The sequence below is a fragment of the Ctenopharyngodon idella genome, chromosome 6 (genome assembly GCF_019924925.1).
Source record: "Ctenopharyngodon idella isolate HZGC_01 chromosome 6, HZGC01, whole genome shotgun sequence".
NCBI lineage: Eukaryota > Metazoa > Chordata > Actinopteri > Cypriniformes > Xenocyprididae > Ctenopharyngodon > Ctenopharyngodon idella.
The window spans coordinates 25,680,957-25,697,364 of NC_067225.1; the positions used below are offsets into that span (position 1 = coordinate 25,680,957).

At 37.6% G+C, this 16,408-nt stretch overlaps 2 protein-coding genes across 2 annotated transcripts; one reads left to right on the top strand and one right to left on the bottom strand.

The window, feature by feature from the left end:
* The first annotated feature begins 118 nt into the window (after positions 1–118).
* Positions 119–1,988, top strand: gpx1b (glutathione peroxidase 1b). Its single transcript, XM_051897947.1, has 2 exons — positions 119–391; positions 1,351–1,988. The coding sequence occupies exons 1-2, from the start codon at positions 170–172 to the stop codon at positions 1,699–1,701; spliced, it is 573 nt and encodes a 190-aa protein (XP_051753907.1). The 5' UTR covers positions 119–169; the 3' UTR covers positions 1,702–1,988.
* A 1,030-nt stretch (positions 1,989–3,018) lies between these two features.
* Positions 3,019–16,269, bottom strand: usp4 (ubiquitin specific peptidase 4 (proto-oncogene)). Its single transcript, XM_051897941.1, has 22 exons — positions 16,028–16,269; positions 14,037–14,164; positions 13,262–13,392; positions 12,825–12,951; positions 12,406–12,551; positions 12,234–12,295; positions 11,864–12,007; positions 11,536–11,653; positions 11,173–11,346; positions 10,915–11,073; positions 10,133–10,357; positions 9,967–10,050; positions 9,226–9,320; positions 8,570–8,752; positions 8,259–8,479; positions 7,907–8,131; positions 7,690–7,760; positions 6,699–6,814; positions 6,451–6,600; positions 5,326–5,429; positions 4,955–5,043; positions 3,019–4,774 (listed from the first exon to the last, which is right to left on the bottom strand). Exons 1-22 carry the CDS (start codon positions 16,174–16,176, stop codon positions 4,652–4,654), a joined length of 3,024 nt encoding a protein of 1,007 aa, XP_051753901.1. The 5' UTR covers positions 16,177–16,269; the 3' UTR covers positions 3,019–4,651.
* Positions 16,270–16,408: the final 139 nt, after the last annotated feature.

Below are 16,408 nucleotides of genomic sequence, written 5' to 3' on the forward strand. Positions count from 1 at the left end.
AACACTTTGGTGACACTCCCTTATATTCTATGGGCGTGTATTAAAAGTGGGCGTGGAGAGTCTTGCAATGATTGGTCACTGCATATCACACCGCCCACAGTTAACAGGTTTATATTGTGTCATTTTTATAGATCTGTACCTGTGTATCAGTTTGCTGCGAGGGATAAACATGGCTGGAGTAAAATCGTTTTACGACATCACAACAAAAACCCTTACAGGAGAAGAGTTCAAGTTTTCTTCTTTACAGGGTAAGGTGGTCCTGATCGAGAATGTCGCTTCTCTTTGAGGAACGACCACCAGGGATTACACCCAGATGAACGAGCTCCACGAGCGCTTCTCGGATAAAGGGCTTGTGATTCTGGGAGTCCCCTGCAATCAGTTCGGGTATCAGGTAAGATGACATCAACACCTGTCTGATTCATTCAATAGCCCTTTACTGCCGAACAGGTGCCTGTGGCGCACTTCATCTGTCATGCCCTGCTGTCTTATACACCTGTTTTATATATGATGATTTATCTGTACATGCAAAGGGCAGCCTACATTAAAAAATAAAAAATGAAATAAATACATAAATAAACGTCAATGGTAGTAACACATACAGAAGTCATAAATTTGTAAATTATTTAATGTTTAAAAGATCATTAGTTACATTAAAATAGTTTGAAATATCAGTACATTTGGATTATTTTTTTTTTATTATTATTATTATTTTTGGATGTTAACTACTGATTTACTAAATATTATAAAACGATAGTCTTGGTCTTGGATGCTGATCCTAAAGCCACCTTTTTAAATTAAAGAATAATAAACATACAAACAGCCGTCGTACAAAGAGAAACAAGTGGTTACAGTTTAAGATACTACTACTACTACTACTAATAATAATAATAATAACAACATTAAATAATAGATTTAGATTTCTTATTAATATATTCTTAATATAGTATATGTAAGCGACTCAATAACCAAAGCAAAACTTGGTTGTATCAAATGTTAATTTTGCAAATTTGCATCTACTAATACATTATTAAAATGAGAAGTTGTATCTCTTAATATTATTCAATGCTCTGATAACATGAACTCAATAAAGTTGCATTATTTTTTTCATTATTTCCTTGAGTTGAATGGGCATTTTACTTTAAAGAGATTTATTTGTATAATTTTTACTCCTAATATATGATTGCAATAATTAGCCATGACTATACTCAACCCTTTACCTTTGACTATAGTCTCACTCAATGTTATTTTAAAGTATTACCATATAAGATAACTAATAAATAGCTTATTAAAATGTGTTTGTGATTCTGTTGCCTATTCATTTTTTAATTCTTTCTTTATCTTTGCTTTCAGGAAAACTGTAAAAATGAAGAGATCCTTTTGTCCTTGAAGTATGTCCGTCCAGGCAATGGCTTTGAACCTAAATTTCAGCTCTTGGAAAAGGTCGACGTGAATGGAAAAGACGCTCACCCTCTCTTCGTCTTCCTCAAGGAGAAACTTCCATTCCCGAGCGACGAGCCAATGCCCTTTATGAACGACCCCAAATTTATCGTGTGGAGTCCCGTATGCAGAAACGACATCACTTGGAATTTCGAGAAGTTTCTTATTGGTTCTGATGGAGTGCCATTCAAACGCTATGGCAGGAGATATCTGACCAGCAACATCGAGCAAGACATCAAGAAACTTCTCAGCATAGCCAATTAAAATGTCTTTTAAGGGTTTGTGGGTCAAACGGGTATCAAAATAAATCAATAATAAACCTGCTTGCATACCTGAACCTATATGGGTCTCCAATATCTTTTTAAAGCAGGTTGTGCTCTCATGTGCATGATGTCGCTGAGTTTGGACTTTTACTTCATGAAGATGCTCCTGTAAACATGCTAGTCTGTGGGGAGCAGCTGATGTACTGCAAAAGTCCTAACTGAACAGTTCCATTTAGCCCTTGTATGGCACAACATGCATTTTAGACCAATAAATATGAATGTTTTCTACTCAAGTCTCAAGATTGCCTTCTTTCGATTCAGCTTCAGTTAGTGTGGGAGGACAGGAACACAGACTTTTCAGGTTTTGTCTGTTGTGTAATACAGTACTGATCATCAGGTGCATTAAAGAGGTTCATTCTGTATTAATGAGTTCCAGTGGAAACTTATCTCTAGTGTGGGTGTGTGAGCAGGGAGTACAATTTCCCACTGCAGTTACTATGCCAAGCATGTTTACACAGTCGCATCTAACCTTCAAATTCAAAAAAATTCCCTTTTTTATTCATTTTGAAAAACTAAAATGTAAGAATTGCGCACCAAATCAGTATATTAGAATGATTTCTGAAGGATCAGACACTGAAGACCAGAGTGATGCTGCTGAAAATTCAGCTTTGCCATCACAGGAATAAATTACATTTTAAAATGCATTTCAATAGAAAACAGTTTTTTATTGTAATAATATTTGACATTATTACTGTTTTTACTGTATTTTTGATCAAATAAATGCAGCCTTGGTGAGCATAAGAGACTTCTTTCAAAAACATTAAATTCTTATTTCAAACTTTTTACTGGTTGTGTTTATACATTACTCAAACATAATCCCTAAATGCACACAACATTATTAAAAACCATTGCAAACTTTCATATACAACCATTTCTATTTACATTAGCCAAAACCAATACCAATTGCCCCCCGTACTCTCAAAACTGTTTTTATGTTGGCTGTAAGTGTGTAAGCCTTATTTCGCATTTACATTTACTTGCATTGCATTCAAGGTTTATACATTTCGATCAGTTTTTGCATTCCATGGGATTCAACCCTTGGCATTGCTAATAAAACACTCCACTGTTTGAGCTAGAGGAAAGCAACTATTATTCAAAATAATGTAAACTAGTAATAATTAATAGGTAGGCGAGTTGAAACTTGACTGATGCTGTAGATTATGATTCATAATTCATCTGAATCAAATGGATTGGCTTAAACTAAACTTGTAGAATACAAAATTTAAAAAAACAAAAAAAACAAAGCCATTATCTATAATCAGGCTTCCACATTTTATTATATTTTCAATTCAAATAGGCTTAATCAAAATCTGGTGTTGCACATCTTGGCATGATAAATAGAAGAACACAAAGCAGCTATGTATGTGCCCCAGATTATGATTATGTACATCTATGCAAGAAAGGTCTATGAAATTACAAAAACAAAAATGTTTAAATGGATGTTTTGCTGATGTAGGAGCTGCGGGGGAGTCAATGATCATTTCAAGTCTTAAATTTTATAGCTGGATCATGAGTTATTTCCATAAATAACAATAGTGGATTTACCAGTGACTGCTAATACCACAGAAAGGTAAACACCAGGAACAACCATCTAGTTACCATTTTGCAGATTTCAAAATTTGCATGCTGTTTTGCCACACACACACACACACACACACAAAAGAATATGCTTTGTGTATTATGTTCTTAGCAGTATGAAGCACTTGTCTTTTGAGTTTTGAGTTGTTGCTAAAGCCATCCGACACACATAATGCCACATCTAAATACAGGGCAGATGTGCCAATGTACATCTACATGTAATAATAACTATTCTTTGTATCTTTAAGGTTATTCTTAATTAAAACAATGGCCATTCTTTGTGTTGCTCTTAGTTGTGTACATATACCTGTTCAAGTGTCATAAATATAGCACCACGTTCAAGCAGACTCCATATTCCTCTGGACTGAAGCCATTTAGAGAAACCATAAAGAGAAAAAAAAGGAGTATTATTACAAAGCACAAACCATCGGATCAGAAATAAGATGCTTTGGAACTGTTTTGGGGCACGACCGTGACTTACGTTCACTTGTTCCACTGATTCTTAAGCTTCCCTTTGCACAGTTTTTGGGGAGTAAAGGCTGTTTGTGTGAATATATTAGAGATCAGCCTCCCCCAAAATAACATGATAATAAACCTGACATTGTGATATCCTTATAGTCAAGCAGCTCTGCAAGTGAAATATTTCAAGACAACACCCTCCGGCATGGTATATTTAACAAACGCGTGGCATGTGATAGGATAAAGGAAACATGGAGACAATATTTAATATAAGAGCGCAAGCTTCTCTGAGAGAATCTCTGTGCTTACCACACGTTTAAGTTATTAAACACAGAGTCTATTCTTCACAGGAGGCACATGTTACAAGATGCTGATAGCTAGAGTCCAACGTAAGTGGGTAGAGGCATAATTTAAACATTTCAGAGGAGCGTAATGTTGCATACATAGTCTATTTTTTAGGCATTTCCCCTCTCCTGATCTATTTCATCTAACATTCATGTCGTCCAAAGAGAGGTTATATTGCCGTTTCACCCTCATTCTCATTTCCGACTAAAGAAATAAGCTTCTATAATCAGCAGGCATCAAGGTCCAAGAATAAAGTCTTTCATGTCACGCTTCAAACTAAAATTCTCTTTATTTATTATTAATATTCTTTTTTGGCTCTTGATAAAGACGCATGTGTGAAAGAAAAAAAAAAAAAGAAAAAAAAAAGTAAAATAAAGCTAAAAACAGAGGGCCTGTTTGTGAGCCTTTAATAGTCACTGAAGTAGCCAGGGATGTGCGTTGATGCATTGATGATTTCATCTTTATGTAGTTTTTGTTTCAGTGCCAGTCCTTGAAAGACTAAAAGAAATTCAGTTGGTGTCCATGTGGTCGTCCAGGGTCTCTGAAGCTCCACCTAGTGATGCAGAGGGGGTGGATTTGGACGGTGTGTCCGCGTCTCTACGTTGGTAAAAGAGCACGTAGGCTGCTTTAGTCTGTGGAGAACAAAAAGTGACAATTTTGAGTCAGTGTACAAACCGCTAACTGCCAATTCCTTTATGGTAGGACAATGGGTCTTTGATATTCATTAACCACAGGAATGCTTTATGAGTCTGGAAAGGATGGCCAAGTATATATTTTAATAAAAAGGAAAGAGTAGAAGTTTAAAGTCTCACCACAATCTGATCCTCAGTAGCAGCAGACACACTGCTGTCATCAAAGTAATACCATTTTCCGTCCATCTTGTTCTTGCCGTATGCCGTGTCTGCAAGAGGAATGAAACACGTTGCTCAACCGCTGAACTTACGTAATCAAAAAACTAAATGATCGTTTCCAGGCAGCAATACAATGACAAAGATGTAAATGATCAACTCTGATCGTTTCTATAGAAATCTATCCAACATATCAGAGTTGAAAGGGAGAATAAATGATAAAGTAATAAAGGGCAAATAAAAGACTGCTGTTGACCCAAGGAAAGGAAGGATTTCACTGAAAGGGAATTACAGAGTTACGAAATAACGGGAGAAAAGCAGTAAGAGTGACTTACAGTGGCCTCCACCCATTCCTCCATAATGGTTGGAAACAGCAATGAGGTCATAGACATATGGGTCAGCTTTGGGGTCGCAAACAAACTCGGACATATTCAAGTCCCTGTGTGAGAAAGTTTATATCATTAAAAAAAGGGGAAAAAAAAACCCCCATCACAATTCCAGAAGTTTAAGTTGAAAAACAAACAAAAAAAAGCTATTCTCAAAACACAAACTGCTAAATATGAAATCATCAATAAAGCGTGTCTGCTGAAACTGATTATTTTACATTAACCACATTCATTTTTTTGGATCAATGCATCCAATTACTAGATTTCAGTTCTGTGTTAGCATACTCCATTTATCACAATGAACAATGGATGGGTTTGTCTGTCCATACAAGCATGACTCAGCTTCCCAGAAACTGACACCTGATACAATGCACCTGAATTCTGTACACTCTTTCCTGCTTCCTGTTCAGTAAGGTGACCTAGAGCACCCCCAAATGGGATGAGGGCCAAATGCTCAAGGTAAATATCATGGTGAGAAAAACAAATTGCCCAAAAGCATGGCTTTGTTAGTATCTGAAGTGTCAATATTCTGTATACTACAAATGAATGTCACAATATAACTAAAATTAACTTAACTAAAAATCTGATTTACTAATACAAATTTACACCTGAAGTCAGATATTTATTTGCCATCCTGAAACTGGCATAAGACAATGATAAACTAATTTCTGTGTGGGTGAGGAAAACATTTGGCACCATCTGGTGGGAAATTAACAGAAGCACTTTACATGTAGAGGGCACACACTGGTGTTATACTTTAAGGGACAAATCGCATGCTTTTTGGAGAATGATTACACGCTTTAAGCTATTATGTAATTTAAACTGAACACCATTAAGAGTAGTTAAATAAATAGCAATAATAATAATAATAATAATAATAATAATAAAATAATAATAATAATAATAATAATAATAATAATATTATTTTACATAAATCTCATTTATTTAATTTAAAATTGTTCTCCATCAATCTATCCATCCATCCAGCTCTCCATTTATCCATCTCTCCATCCATCCATTATAATTGTCATTCAATTTGTCATCTGCAGCAGTTGCAGCTCGCAAAATATTTACCTAATTGGAAAATCCACGACCGTGTCAAGCTTGTCTCTCCAGCAGCGGTTGTAAGAGAAACGCTTCAGATGAACAACCAGAATGCGTGGGAGAGACCACAGGTCAAACTTCTTTGTGGCCTGCTGGTGTTTCTTACACGTGGGGCAGTACCTAGAGAGGAGCACAGCAAACATACACGTCATTAAAACGGCACTAGATGTGGTTATACTTTGGTAAAACATTTGACTTTGGAAGCAGGGGCTCCTCACCAGGGGTCATGTTCTCCTAGGGTCTCCATTGTAGTAAAGAGCTCGATGCATTCTCGTAAAGCTACTGTAGTCTTCTTCTTCTGAGCATGTAGCATGCTCTCATGTTTGTCATAGGCCTGGGGAGAGACTTCACATTAATGTCCGAGTAGACTTAGCACAGGTAGCTAAAAGGAAAGATGGTCGGCTTGTCCAGTTTTGTGAAGATTATGACAGACATCTTTGATCAGATGACCACAGTCATCTCTCACTAGACCCCCAATTACACAGGGCTTGCTCAACATTGTGATTAATCAACTAGTCATTTAAACAACCCATCAACTAGTCGATTTTGAAAATATGTACTATGCTTTTTCACCTTTTAATAAGCACAGTTTCTTAACTCCCTGAAATGCCAATTGTAGTCTTGATCATTTCACAATGTAATAACTCCCACCCAAGGCATATGCAAAAAAAAAAAAAAAAAAAAAAAAAAAAAAAAAAAAAGGGCGAGGCCTGGCTGTGTTAGTAGTGTGTTGAAACTCACAGTTAGGGTAAGGGGCGTGACATTTCCGAAACACACTCAAAGCGGCTGACCATTCACAACACACTGGTCCAGCCGAACAATCAGAGCACACTGTGCTTTTCAGAAGGAGGGGCTTCATAGAGACGGGAACTAAACAGAGCGTTACTGACAGACTGGGAAAAGGTGCGCTGCAACAATGTAAAATACGTGAAGAAAAAAAAAAAAAAAACTGTTTGTTGAACATTAAAGCATGAAATCCTGTTCTAGTAGACCCCAAAAACAAAATCAAGACTTTTTTTTTTCCAAAGCATAATAGCTCCCCCATTTTTAAAATTGTAATATTTCACAATATTACCATTTATATTTTTGATCAAATAAATGCAGCCTTGGTGAGCATAAGAAGCTTCTTTCAAAGACATTTTAAAAACCGACCCCAAACATTTAAAAAGTAGTGTAGTTTTGCACAGTTAGTGGAATGGAGATCATTACCTCAGCTTCCTGGTCATCGTAGCACAGTTTCTTCGTGTCTGAGTCCCAATCAATGGCTACTGTCGAGTGAGCTGTAGAAAGGCATATCTATCAGTTTTGATTTAAGGATATAATGCAAGTGATCCTAAAGAGTTCACATTAAACAAAATCATGTTTCACATTTAATAATTCACCTGATTATTTTATTGTATGAAATGCAAAAAAATGTGATAGTTACTTGTGAGCTTTAGGAGATTGCCATCAAACGGGAGAGAACTGATGTTGGCTGTGCCGTAGGAATTGACCATGCTGAAAGAAAAGAGTTTGGGCCGAGAAGTAAAAGATTTTCCACCGCTGCTATTGGGCCCATTCTCTGGTTCAGAATCCTCCTCTCCATCCACAGCATCCGAGTGGCTATTTTCTGGTTCTGGACTCTCCTGGTGGTCCATGGCTTCCTCATCGCCTAAAACATATGCATGCAACAAAATCAGATCTGTGTCAGATGTCTGTGGGGGGGTGGGGGGGAGGAATCTAAAATGATAGTGTGAATACAGCATTTGGGAGCTTTATAACAAGTTTGAGTATCCTACCATCACAAACTCCATTGGGGCCATTGCAGGAGTGGTTGCTGCCGTTGGATCCAGCGCTGCAGGAAGCTCCATCTGAAACTGGGCTGCTGCAACCACTCAGTCCTGTGCTGTGACTGGACACTGAAGCGAGGTATTCTGGTGATTGGCTGCTGCTAGATGATGTTGCTGAGGCAGATGCTCTGCTGTCTGTAATGGTACCCTGTGAACGTTTAACGTAACGCCTAAAACAAAAGGGAATAAAAGGACAACCAAGTTTTTAAATGACAAAATCAGTGTAACATTAGAATAGACCAACAAAACACAATACCAACCCGATCCTCTCCAACACGCGCTCATAGAGGGTATCCACGGTGAGGTTGTGGCGTGGGACGGTTATGAGGAGAGGCTGACCAAAGAGCATTGTGCCTGAAGAGCCTCCGCTGTGCTTAGCATGCCTCTCTCTGAAGTACACTGGCAGGTTCATCCTCTCACTATCTTCCTCTAACACCTCATAACTAAACCACAATAACACAATCAGTAAAAAACCATTAACTAAAACAACACGCTCAGCTTACCGGACAAAACCTACAGTATGCAATACAACTCAATGAACATTCATTAGCGTTGAAAAGTTCGGGGTCAGTAAGATTTTTTTGAAAGAAATTAACACTTTTATTCAGCAAGGACGCATTAAATGGATCAAAAGTGAGACATTTATAATGTTATAAAAAAATAAATTAAAAAAAATCAATTTCAAATAAATGCTGTTCTTTTGAACTTATTGGCTGCTGAAATTTCAGCTTTGCAATCACAGGAATAAATGACACTTTAAAATATTTTCAATTAAAAAAAAATTCAACAATATTACTGTTTTTTGATTAAATAAATGCAGCCTTAGTAAGCATAAGAGACTTATTTCAAAAACATTAAAAATCTTACCGATCCCAAACTTTTCAATGATAGTGTAAGAATTTAAGAGATAGCTTACACAAAAATATCATCCTTCTCCATAATTTGACTGAGACCATCATCCCGTCTGTAGATTTTGTGGAATCTGTGATTGTAAACATCTGCCACCACCATCTACAAGAGACAAAACAGGAACACTAAGGCCCGGTTTCACAGACGGGGCTTAGACTAAGCCAGAATCAGGCCGTAGTTCAATTAGGGTATTTAAGTATCCTTTATAAACATGCCCTAGAAAAAAACATTACTGATGTGCATCTTGAGACAAAACAATGGCAATGACATATTTTAAGATGTCAGTGGAAGTTCCTTTCAGTTAAAACTGCTCAAACATGCATTTTAGTCTAGGACTAGCTTAAGCTTTGTCTGTGAAACCGGGGGTTAGCCTCAGACTGTCCACTATAACTTTAAGCAAATGTTATGTAGACAAGTAGAAATTGTTCATCCAAAAGTGAAAACAGCCATAATTTACTCAACCTCATTTTGTCTCAAACTCAAATGACTTTCTATAATGGAACACAAAAAGTTCACGCTGCTCTTTTCCACTTAATGTAAGAATACAATGGCCTAGTCCTGTCAAACTCCAAAAGAAAAAAACCCTAAAAAGTAACCCACATGATGTACATGCTTGATTTCAAGAAAGCTATAAGGGTTTGGAACAGCATGAGACCAATTTTTTTATTTTTGAGTGAACTCTCTCTTTAAGCATCAAACAATGGAGAGGTGATTGTTAGTTTGAAATGCTGGGATCAGAAAGTCTTACATTCTCTGTAGGAAGTCCAGATAGCTTGGCCAAAGCGCTGCACAGGTCTGCTACTACACCCATTTTGGGAACCACTACACGGTACTGGAAGATAACAAATGGATCTTTTAGCCCACATCTTGAACTAAAACCTGTGCCTAAGTATTTTCAGGAAAATGGGTCTTACTTGCATGGGTCTGAACTGCGGGTCAGTGCGGACCAGGAACACCTCCATAGTGCGATCCTTTTTCATGGGCAGGGGCAGTGTGAGGTAGCAGAAGGGGTCGAAGGTAACAGAAACTTTGGAGCATTCTGGGCAGACCAGTGTAGATTTGAACAAGCCATGGAAGATGTCCACGATAATGGAATCATTCCGCAATCGGTGATTCGCCCATGCTTCCTTAGCTACAATCTACAGACAAATGAGATACCCACAAATCAAGCAACATTCTTCAGTTTAAAGCTTAATTCAAATGCTTAGAATAGTACTTTTTCACTAGTAAAAAAAATATGGGCAGCACGTCTCTGCTTCTTTCCACTGTAGAATAATGAAGCCAAAATATCCCAGTAATGGTCGTTGCTGATTATGTTGTTCGGAGACCGAGTCTGCGCAGTAGTGGAGCCGTGGTATCAAGGTTCCGCCCACACTCAATTGCAAGCACAGCTGTCAATCATGACGTTACACCCTGTTTTTATAATCTTTGGAAAAAAAAATATTTGAAGTGTAATTGGATTTTTTAATTAGGCTTTAATCCCTTATGATTACATGTAGAGGGTGGGGTTTGACCTATACTGCAGCCAGCCACAAGGGGGCAATCAAAATGCTTTGGCTTCACTTTTCAGGATTTGCGGCACACTCGGCACAACAGAAATAATTGCTTTTTCCTGGTCATTTTGACTACTACTGCATTTTACTTTTAACTAAAATGCATGTCTTTTTGTGGTTACACATAATGATGTGAGGTTTACCTCATCAGGCCGCCCCTCAGCATCTCTCAGGGCCAGGTAAGGCTTCTTCTTAACACGGTTAAGGTCCTCATGTAGACCGTCCAGCAGAAAGGCCAGCAGCTCCTGAGAGTCTTGTTGCTGGTACCCTGAGAACTGCGGGGCAAACCGACCCACCTGGGTCTGAACAGAGAGAAGAGAAACTTAACATTCAGATTAAGGGTGTGTGTTGGAAATGTTAATTGACTTCCAGAGTAACTTATTAAACACAGATCCACTCACTTTAAAAGTGCGTGGAGCCACATAACTGCTCCGACTAAGCCACGTCTGTTTGACCAGATCTGCATAGGCCTCTGCAATCTCCCCTCGCATCCCTAATGGATTTTCTCGGTTGATCTCTGCTTCATACCGGTCCTCCAGGAAATATTCCGTCAGAGGGGGAGTGTTGCTCAGGCACTGTAATTAGAAGGAAAATAGCCTTAATCAAGGAATCAGGGTTTGGCTGGTTAGCATGAACTAGTTTGCTAACTGCTAAATGTCATAACTACACCATCTGGGCCCAAAAAAGCATCTTTTTCCATTAACCGCCATCAGCGGAACTAAGTACCCATGAGAAAAACACGCAATGAATATGCACTTGCGCACCTGGAGGGCAGAGTTCATAAAGCAGGTGTTGCCCAGGTTGCTCAGACCGCAGAGGCCCGGTTGAGCAGCAGATTCTCTGTAACTGTAGGAGGAGCTGTAGGAGTTATAACTTCCCAATCTGCAAAAAGTATGATGGGTTAGCAAAGACGTACTATAAGGTAACAAAACAATTTAAACCAATTAATATCACCACATTTGGTCAACCAAATGCTGAATACAGGAAACCTGACCTGAAACTAAAACATTGTTTTAGTTCCCTGTTTAAATTCTCCCAGTAAGGAACTAAACTAACTAATCTAGTTTTATGTTATTTAATGTTCAAGCTGACCTGTTACCAGAAGTACTGTTGTTCAGCATGTAGCCAGAGTTGCTATTGCTATCCCCATTCGTTATTGTAGAGGATATGGTAGCAGATGAGTTTGAAGAGAGTTTTGGGGAGGTTGTATAATTCCGAGAGGTGGAAGTACTGGACCTATGCATAAATCAAAAAATTCTGTTAGGGTTATTCAAAGCAATGTTATAATGACATGAGATACTGGCAAGACAAAGTAACTGATTTAAAAGAAAACTTCCAATGATTATCTGAAAAAATAGCAGAAGTAATACCCCTCAGATACCTCCATATCTGAAACTAGAAGAGAGTTCTTTTAGCATTAAGCTGCTTAAGTGTGAGAACAATCTAAACTGCATGTACATACTTGGAATGGCAGGACTGTCTGGGCCATGTGCCATCCTCATTCTTCTTCTCTATAACAAGCACCTGAGGAGTGAGACGAGATTGATTATGTGAATTCATAAATCCTCTGAAAATGTCAGTCAGCCTCAAAACAACCACAACTGGAATCAATGGAATGAAGCGCAATGGTTTACCTGCCCCTGAAAAAGCCCTGCGTCCTGTACAGTGCTGTCAAGCTTGTTAAGTTGTTCATAAGTGTTACTCATGTATTTATTCCAAAGACGAGTTTCCTTTTCAGATGGGATGTCAAATAAAGACCGCATCTCCTTCTCAATAGTATCTAGAGGGAAAAAAATATATATATAGATAAATTCAAAAAAAATGATTGTATATAGAGCTGCACAATTTTTATTAGTGCAATTCTGAGTTTGAATTGAAAGGGAAAAAATGCAGAGCTGCTGATAATAGCTGTAAACAATTAAAATGAATGAACAGTTTTCTTATTATTACTTATTATCAGTGCCTTTTAGTGGTTATAATGGATATAATCAGTCATGCAAATACTACTGATGAGGAAAACTGATATTTTCTGGAAGGCTTATGAATCTCATACCTATAGTGTCTGCTTTGCTGAAATGGCGGGTGACAACTTTTTCCATGTTGTCATTTTCACATAGGTTCAGCTCAAGCAAATACACTTCCACTTTACAGTGCTTCACAAACATTCCATGTTCAACAACCTAAGAAACAGGTTTATAAAAATAAATATAAATGAACACACAAAGATATAGCAAAAGAAAAGCATTTAAAACATTTCGATCCGCATCTCAACATATCTTAATTAAATCTTTAACTATGAACATAAAACATGAAAATAATATAACATGTAACCCTGCCTGTAATCACTCATGTATATCAGACATGGGTAAATAAAGCCATCAAAAAGGAAAACCAAGAGATATAAAAATTTAAAATCAATCCAACATTATGAGTATCACAAATAAAGAAAGAGACAAAGCAACAAACAGTAAAACAAAGAAACAGGGGAACCTTTCTGATGATGGGTTTCTGACCCTCCAGACAGCCATACCAGCTGACCAGCTTATTCCAGGCCTCTGTAGGCACTAAAACATAGTCTAACTCATCTATGAGATGCTCTTTCAGCGTCTGGGACTCGTGATCTATGATATAGAGAGAAAAAAGGAAATTATTAGAACACATTTTGTCGGGGAATCTTTCAAGCTTCAAAAAGAATGAAAAGCACCAATAAAAATGGCCACAACTTTATTCCAAGTCTTTTGAAGTCACATGATAGCTTTTGGTGAGAAACATCAATTTAAGTAATTAGTCAATGATAATCTTGCCCTCCAATGTGCTGTTAACTCAAGAAATGCTGTGACTGTACCATTGAGTCAGTGAACTAAACTCAATAATCAGATCAATCTGATTCATTAACAAATCATTTAGAACTCAATAAAAATATATGAATTATCAGGTTAATTCTAATTAATGGAAGAGAAGGGAAAAAAATAAAATTAAATAAAATAAAGTCGAGTTTGAATTAAATGAGGGTGAAAAAAAATTAAAGAATTTAATTTTGGGGTGAACTATCCCTTTAAAGACTGAAACATCAAAACTCAAGTACTCTGCAAGCCCCTTAAAATAAAATTACCCACACAGCTTTGAATCAGATATTAATTTTTAAATGTCTCCAGTATTATAACAAAAATCATTTTACTGCTGGCAAAATAAACCCATTTTTCACAACACCTATCTATTAGAATGTGGCAAAACAAAGTTAGGCACAACACTCAAAATTCATTACCTGAAAAGAGTCCAGAGTTGTCAATGGGTCCCGGGTACAGATTGTGCTCTCCAACATTGTACAAATCCCAACTGTCAAAGCCCACATATTTCTTCCATTGTTTGAACCACCGGCTGTCAATCAAATACCTAAACAAGTAGAACAATAGGTGGAGATCAGAGAAAAGTCAGGGGAAATGGACAATAAATGTTTCTCTCCTAAAATATAAGGCCTATACTGATAGCAAAGCAAATATCTATTGTGTTGTCACACATCTACCAATATAGAAGTCAAAAAGGATGTCTTTCTTAATCTCTTCCAAAGCAGGAACTTGTTCCACATAAGCTTGTTAGCACTTGATTCCACTCTGACAAGGGACAAACAATATAGTTTGATAAGAAATGTCAAAAGTCCAAATTAAATGGGATGGGTCACACAAAAGTCAAAACTGTCATTGCTTACTCGCATATGACTTACTTTCTTCTGTGGAACACAAAAGGAGGCATTTATTTTTGTTGTAGGGGAAATACATTTAAAAGTGAATGGTAACAGAAGCTTTCAGTCTCTTAACTTTCTGTCTAACATCTCCTTTAAAATTCATGAAAAAAAAAAATGTTGTGAAATATCCTTTAAGTTAATTTAATTTCGAAATGTTCATTAATTCATTAATTAAACCATGAAGCTCTATCTAAAAATAGAGTAAAGTGACCTTAAAGGGTTAGTTCTAAAATCAAGTTCTAAACCTGTATGAATTTCTTTCTTCTGTTGAACACAAGTGTTATTTTTAAGAATGTTGGTAAACAGACAGTTGACAGTAGCCATCGACTTCCATAGTAGGAAAAAAAAATAAAAAATAAAAAAATACTATGGAAGTCGATGTCTACCATCAACTGTCTGGTTATCAACTTTCTTCAAAATATCTTTTGTGTCTTTTTGTGTGAAAAGATAGATTTGGAACAAGGTAAGGGTGAGTAAACGATGACAATTTTATTTTTTGCGTGAACTATCCCTTTAACTAACAACACAAGAAGTTACATGCTTGAATAAATTAAATAGCCTGGGTTTAGTACAATATACTTGAAGTACTTTTAATCCTACTGAAACTTAAATGTTTTCCTTTTCGAGTGAGTCACTAGTCTCTTCTTACAGACACAGTTTTCAAAATAAAAGTGGACAGGTTATCCAAATACTTTTGGTATTAAAACCAAATGGGTTTACAGGCTAAATATTGTATATATGTATTTGCCATTTAAGCACCATTAATTCCAGATGTATTTTTTGTGTATTTAATATCGGTGCCATAAACTCTTCTATTGGCAAACAACATTGTGAGTGACTGGGTGTTATCCAGAGGCCATGACAAAGCACTGCCTTGCTGTAATACTTGTTTAGGTAGCTTAGTCTTTCCCACAACTTCACAGGGAGAAGTTTGACAGTAATTTTAATCTAGTTTGACAGTTCCTCTAAAATAAGGTTGACGTCTGACACAAATTAACTCTTAACTCGTCAATGAGACACAAACTAGCCTGGCTAACTAGCCTCGGCTAATGAAGTGCCTTACATGCCTGACGCTACTGTGCCATGTAGCTTATCAGAAAACTGATAACCGACAACGGGGTGGTTGAGCTTATTTACTAACCCTTCAGCTACTAACTTGTCTGAAAACGTATTATTATTACATAAAGGAGATATTTAAGCAGGAAAACTTGGACAATTGAGGAGAAATAATAAGCTACGGCTGGTTAATCTGTGCTAACTGGCTACAAGACAGCTTCCTCGTTTTATAACCGACATAAATAGTGTTAAATCTTTATTATTTTAAAACGCAGGCTTGCCGTGTACACCGCCTTAATAATAATGGGAGCCTGCTAGTTTATGGGTGTTAGCGAAGCAGGTGGTTGTCCACAGCCCAGCTACTGAAGGGATTTCCGGCAGCCGGTGTCTCCGTCAGTAGGCCTGAGCTGATGCCGACAAGCGTGCCTTGACTTCGGCTTCATTTAAAAACCTCTTACCACTCGTCTCCCTTTCGAAGTGGCGTTTTCAGCAGTGTCCCGATACTCTGCTTTTGACTCTCGGTGGACGGTACTGGTGTCTGTGTGATCCCCGGCTTCTCGTCAGGGTCCGAAGCGGTACCCGACTCGGGTCCGCCTCCCTCCGCCATCGTGCAGCGAGTGAACCCGCAGTAATCGCGAGCGCGCTGAAGTATACAGGGGACGCGCAGCGCTAGAGGGAACGCGCGTACTAGGCTGCCGAACTCGAATAGTAGTTAGTTACATGCATTCTTGGCAGCAACACGAAGGACGTGCGGCCGCCGGATAATTAAAACAAATTTTGCTATGCTTCATGAAAACCTAGGGCTCTGGGAAGATATGTAGATTGGTGTCCGCATTCCT

What these genes read in the sequence shown, in the direction of transcription:
- usp4 (XM_051897941.1), bottom strand. Translation starts at nt 16,176, where the DNA reads ATGGCGGAGGGAGGCGGACCCGAGTCGGGTACCGCTTCGGACCCTGAC. An exon ending in AACAGTACTTCTGGTAACAG is followed by an intron (nt 11,654 to 11,863) that starts GTCAGCTTGAAC and finishes TACTTTTTGCAG; the next exon opens with ATTGGGAAGTTATAACTCCT. An exon ending in GTCGTGGATTTTCCAATTAG is followed by an intron (nt 5,430 to 6,450) that starts GTAAATATTTTG and finishes TTTCTCACACAG; the next exon opens with GGACTTGAATATGTCCGAGT.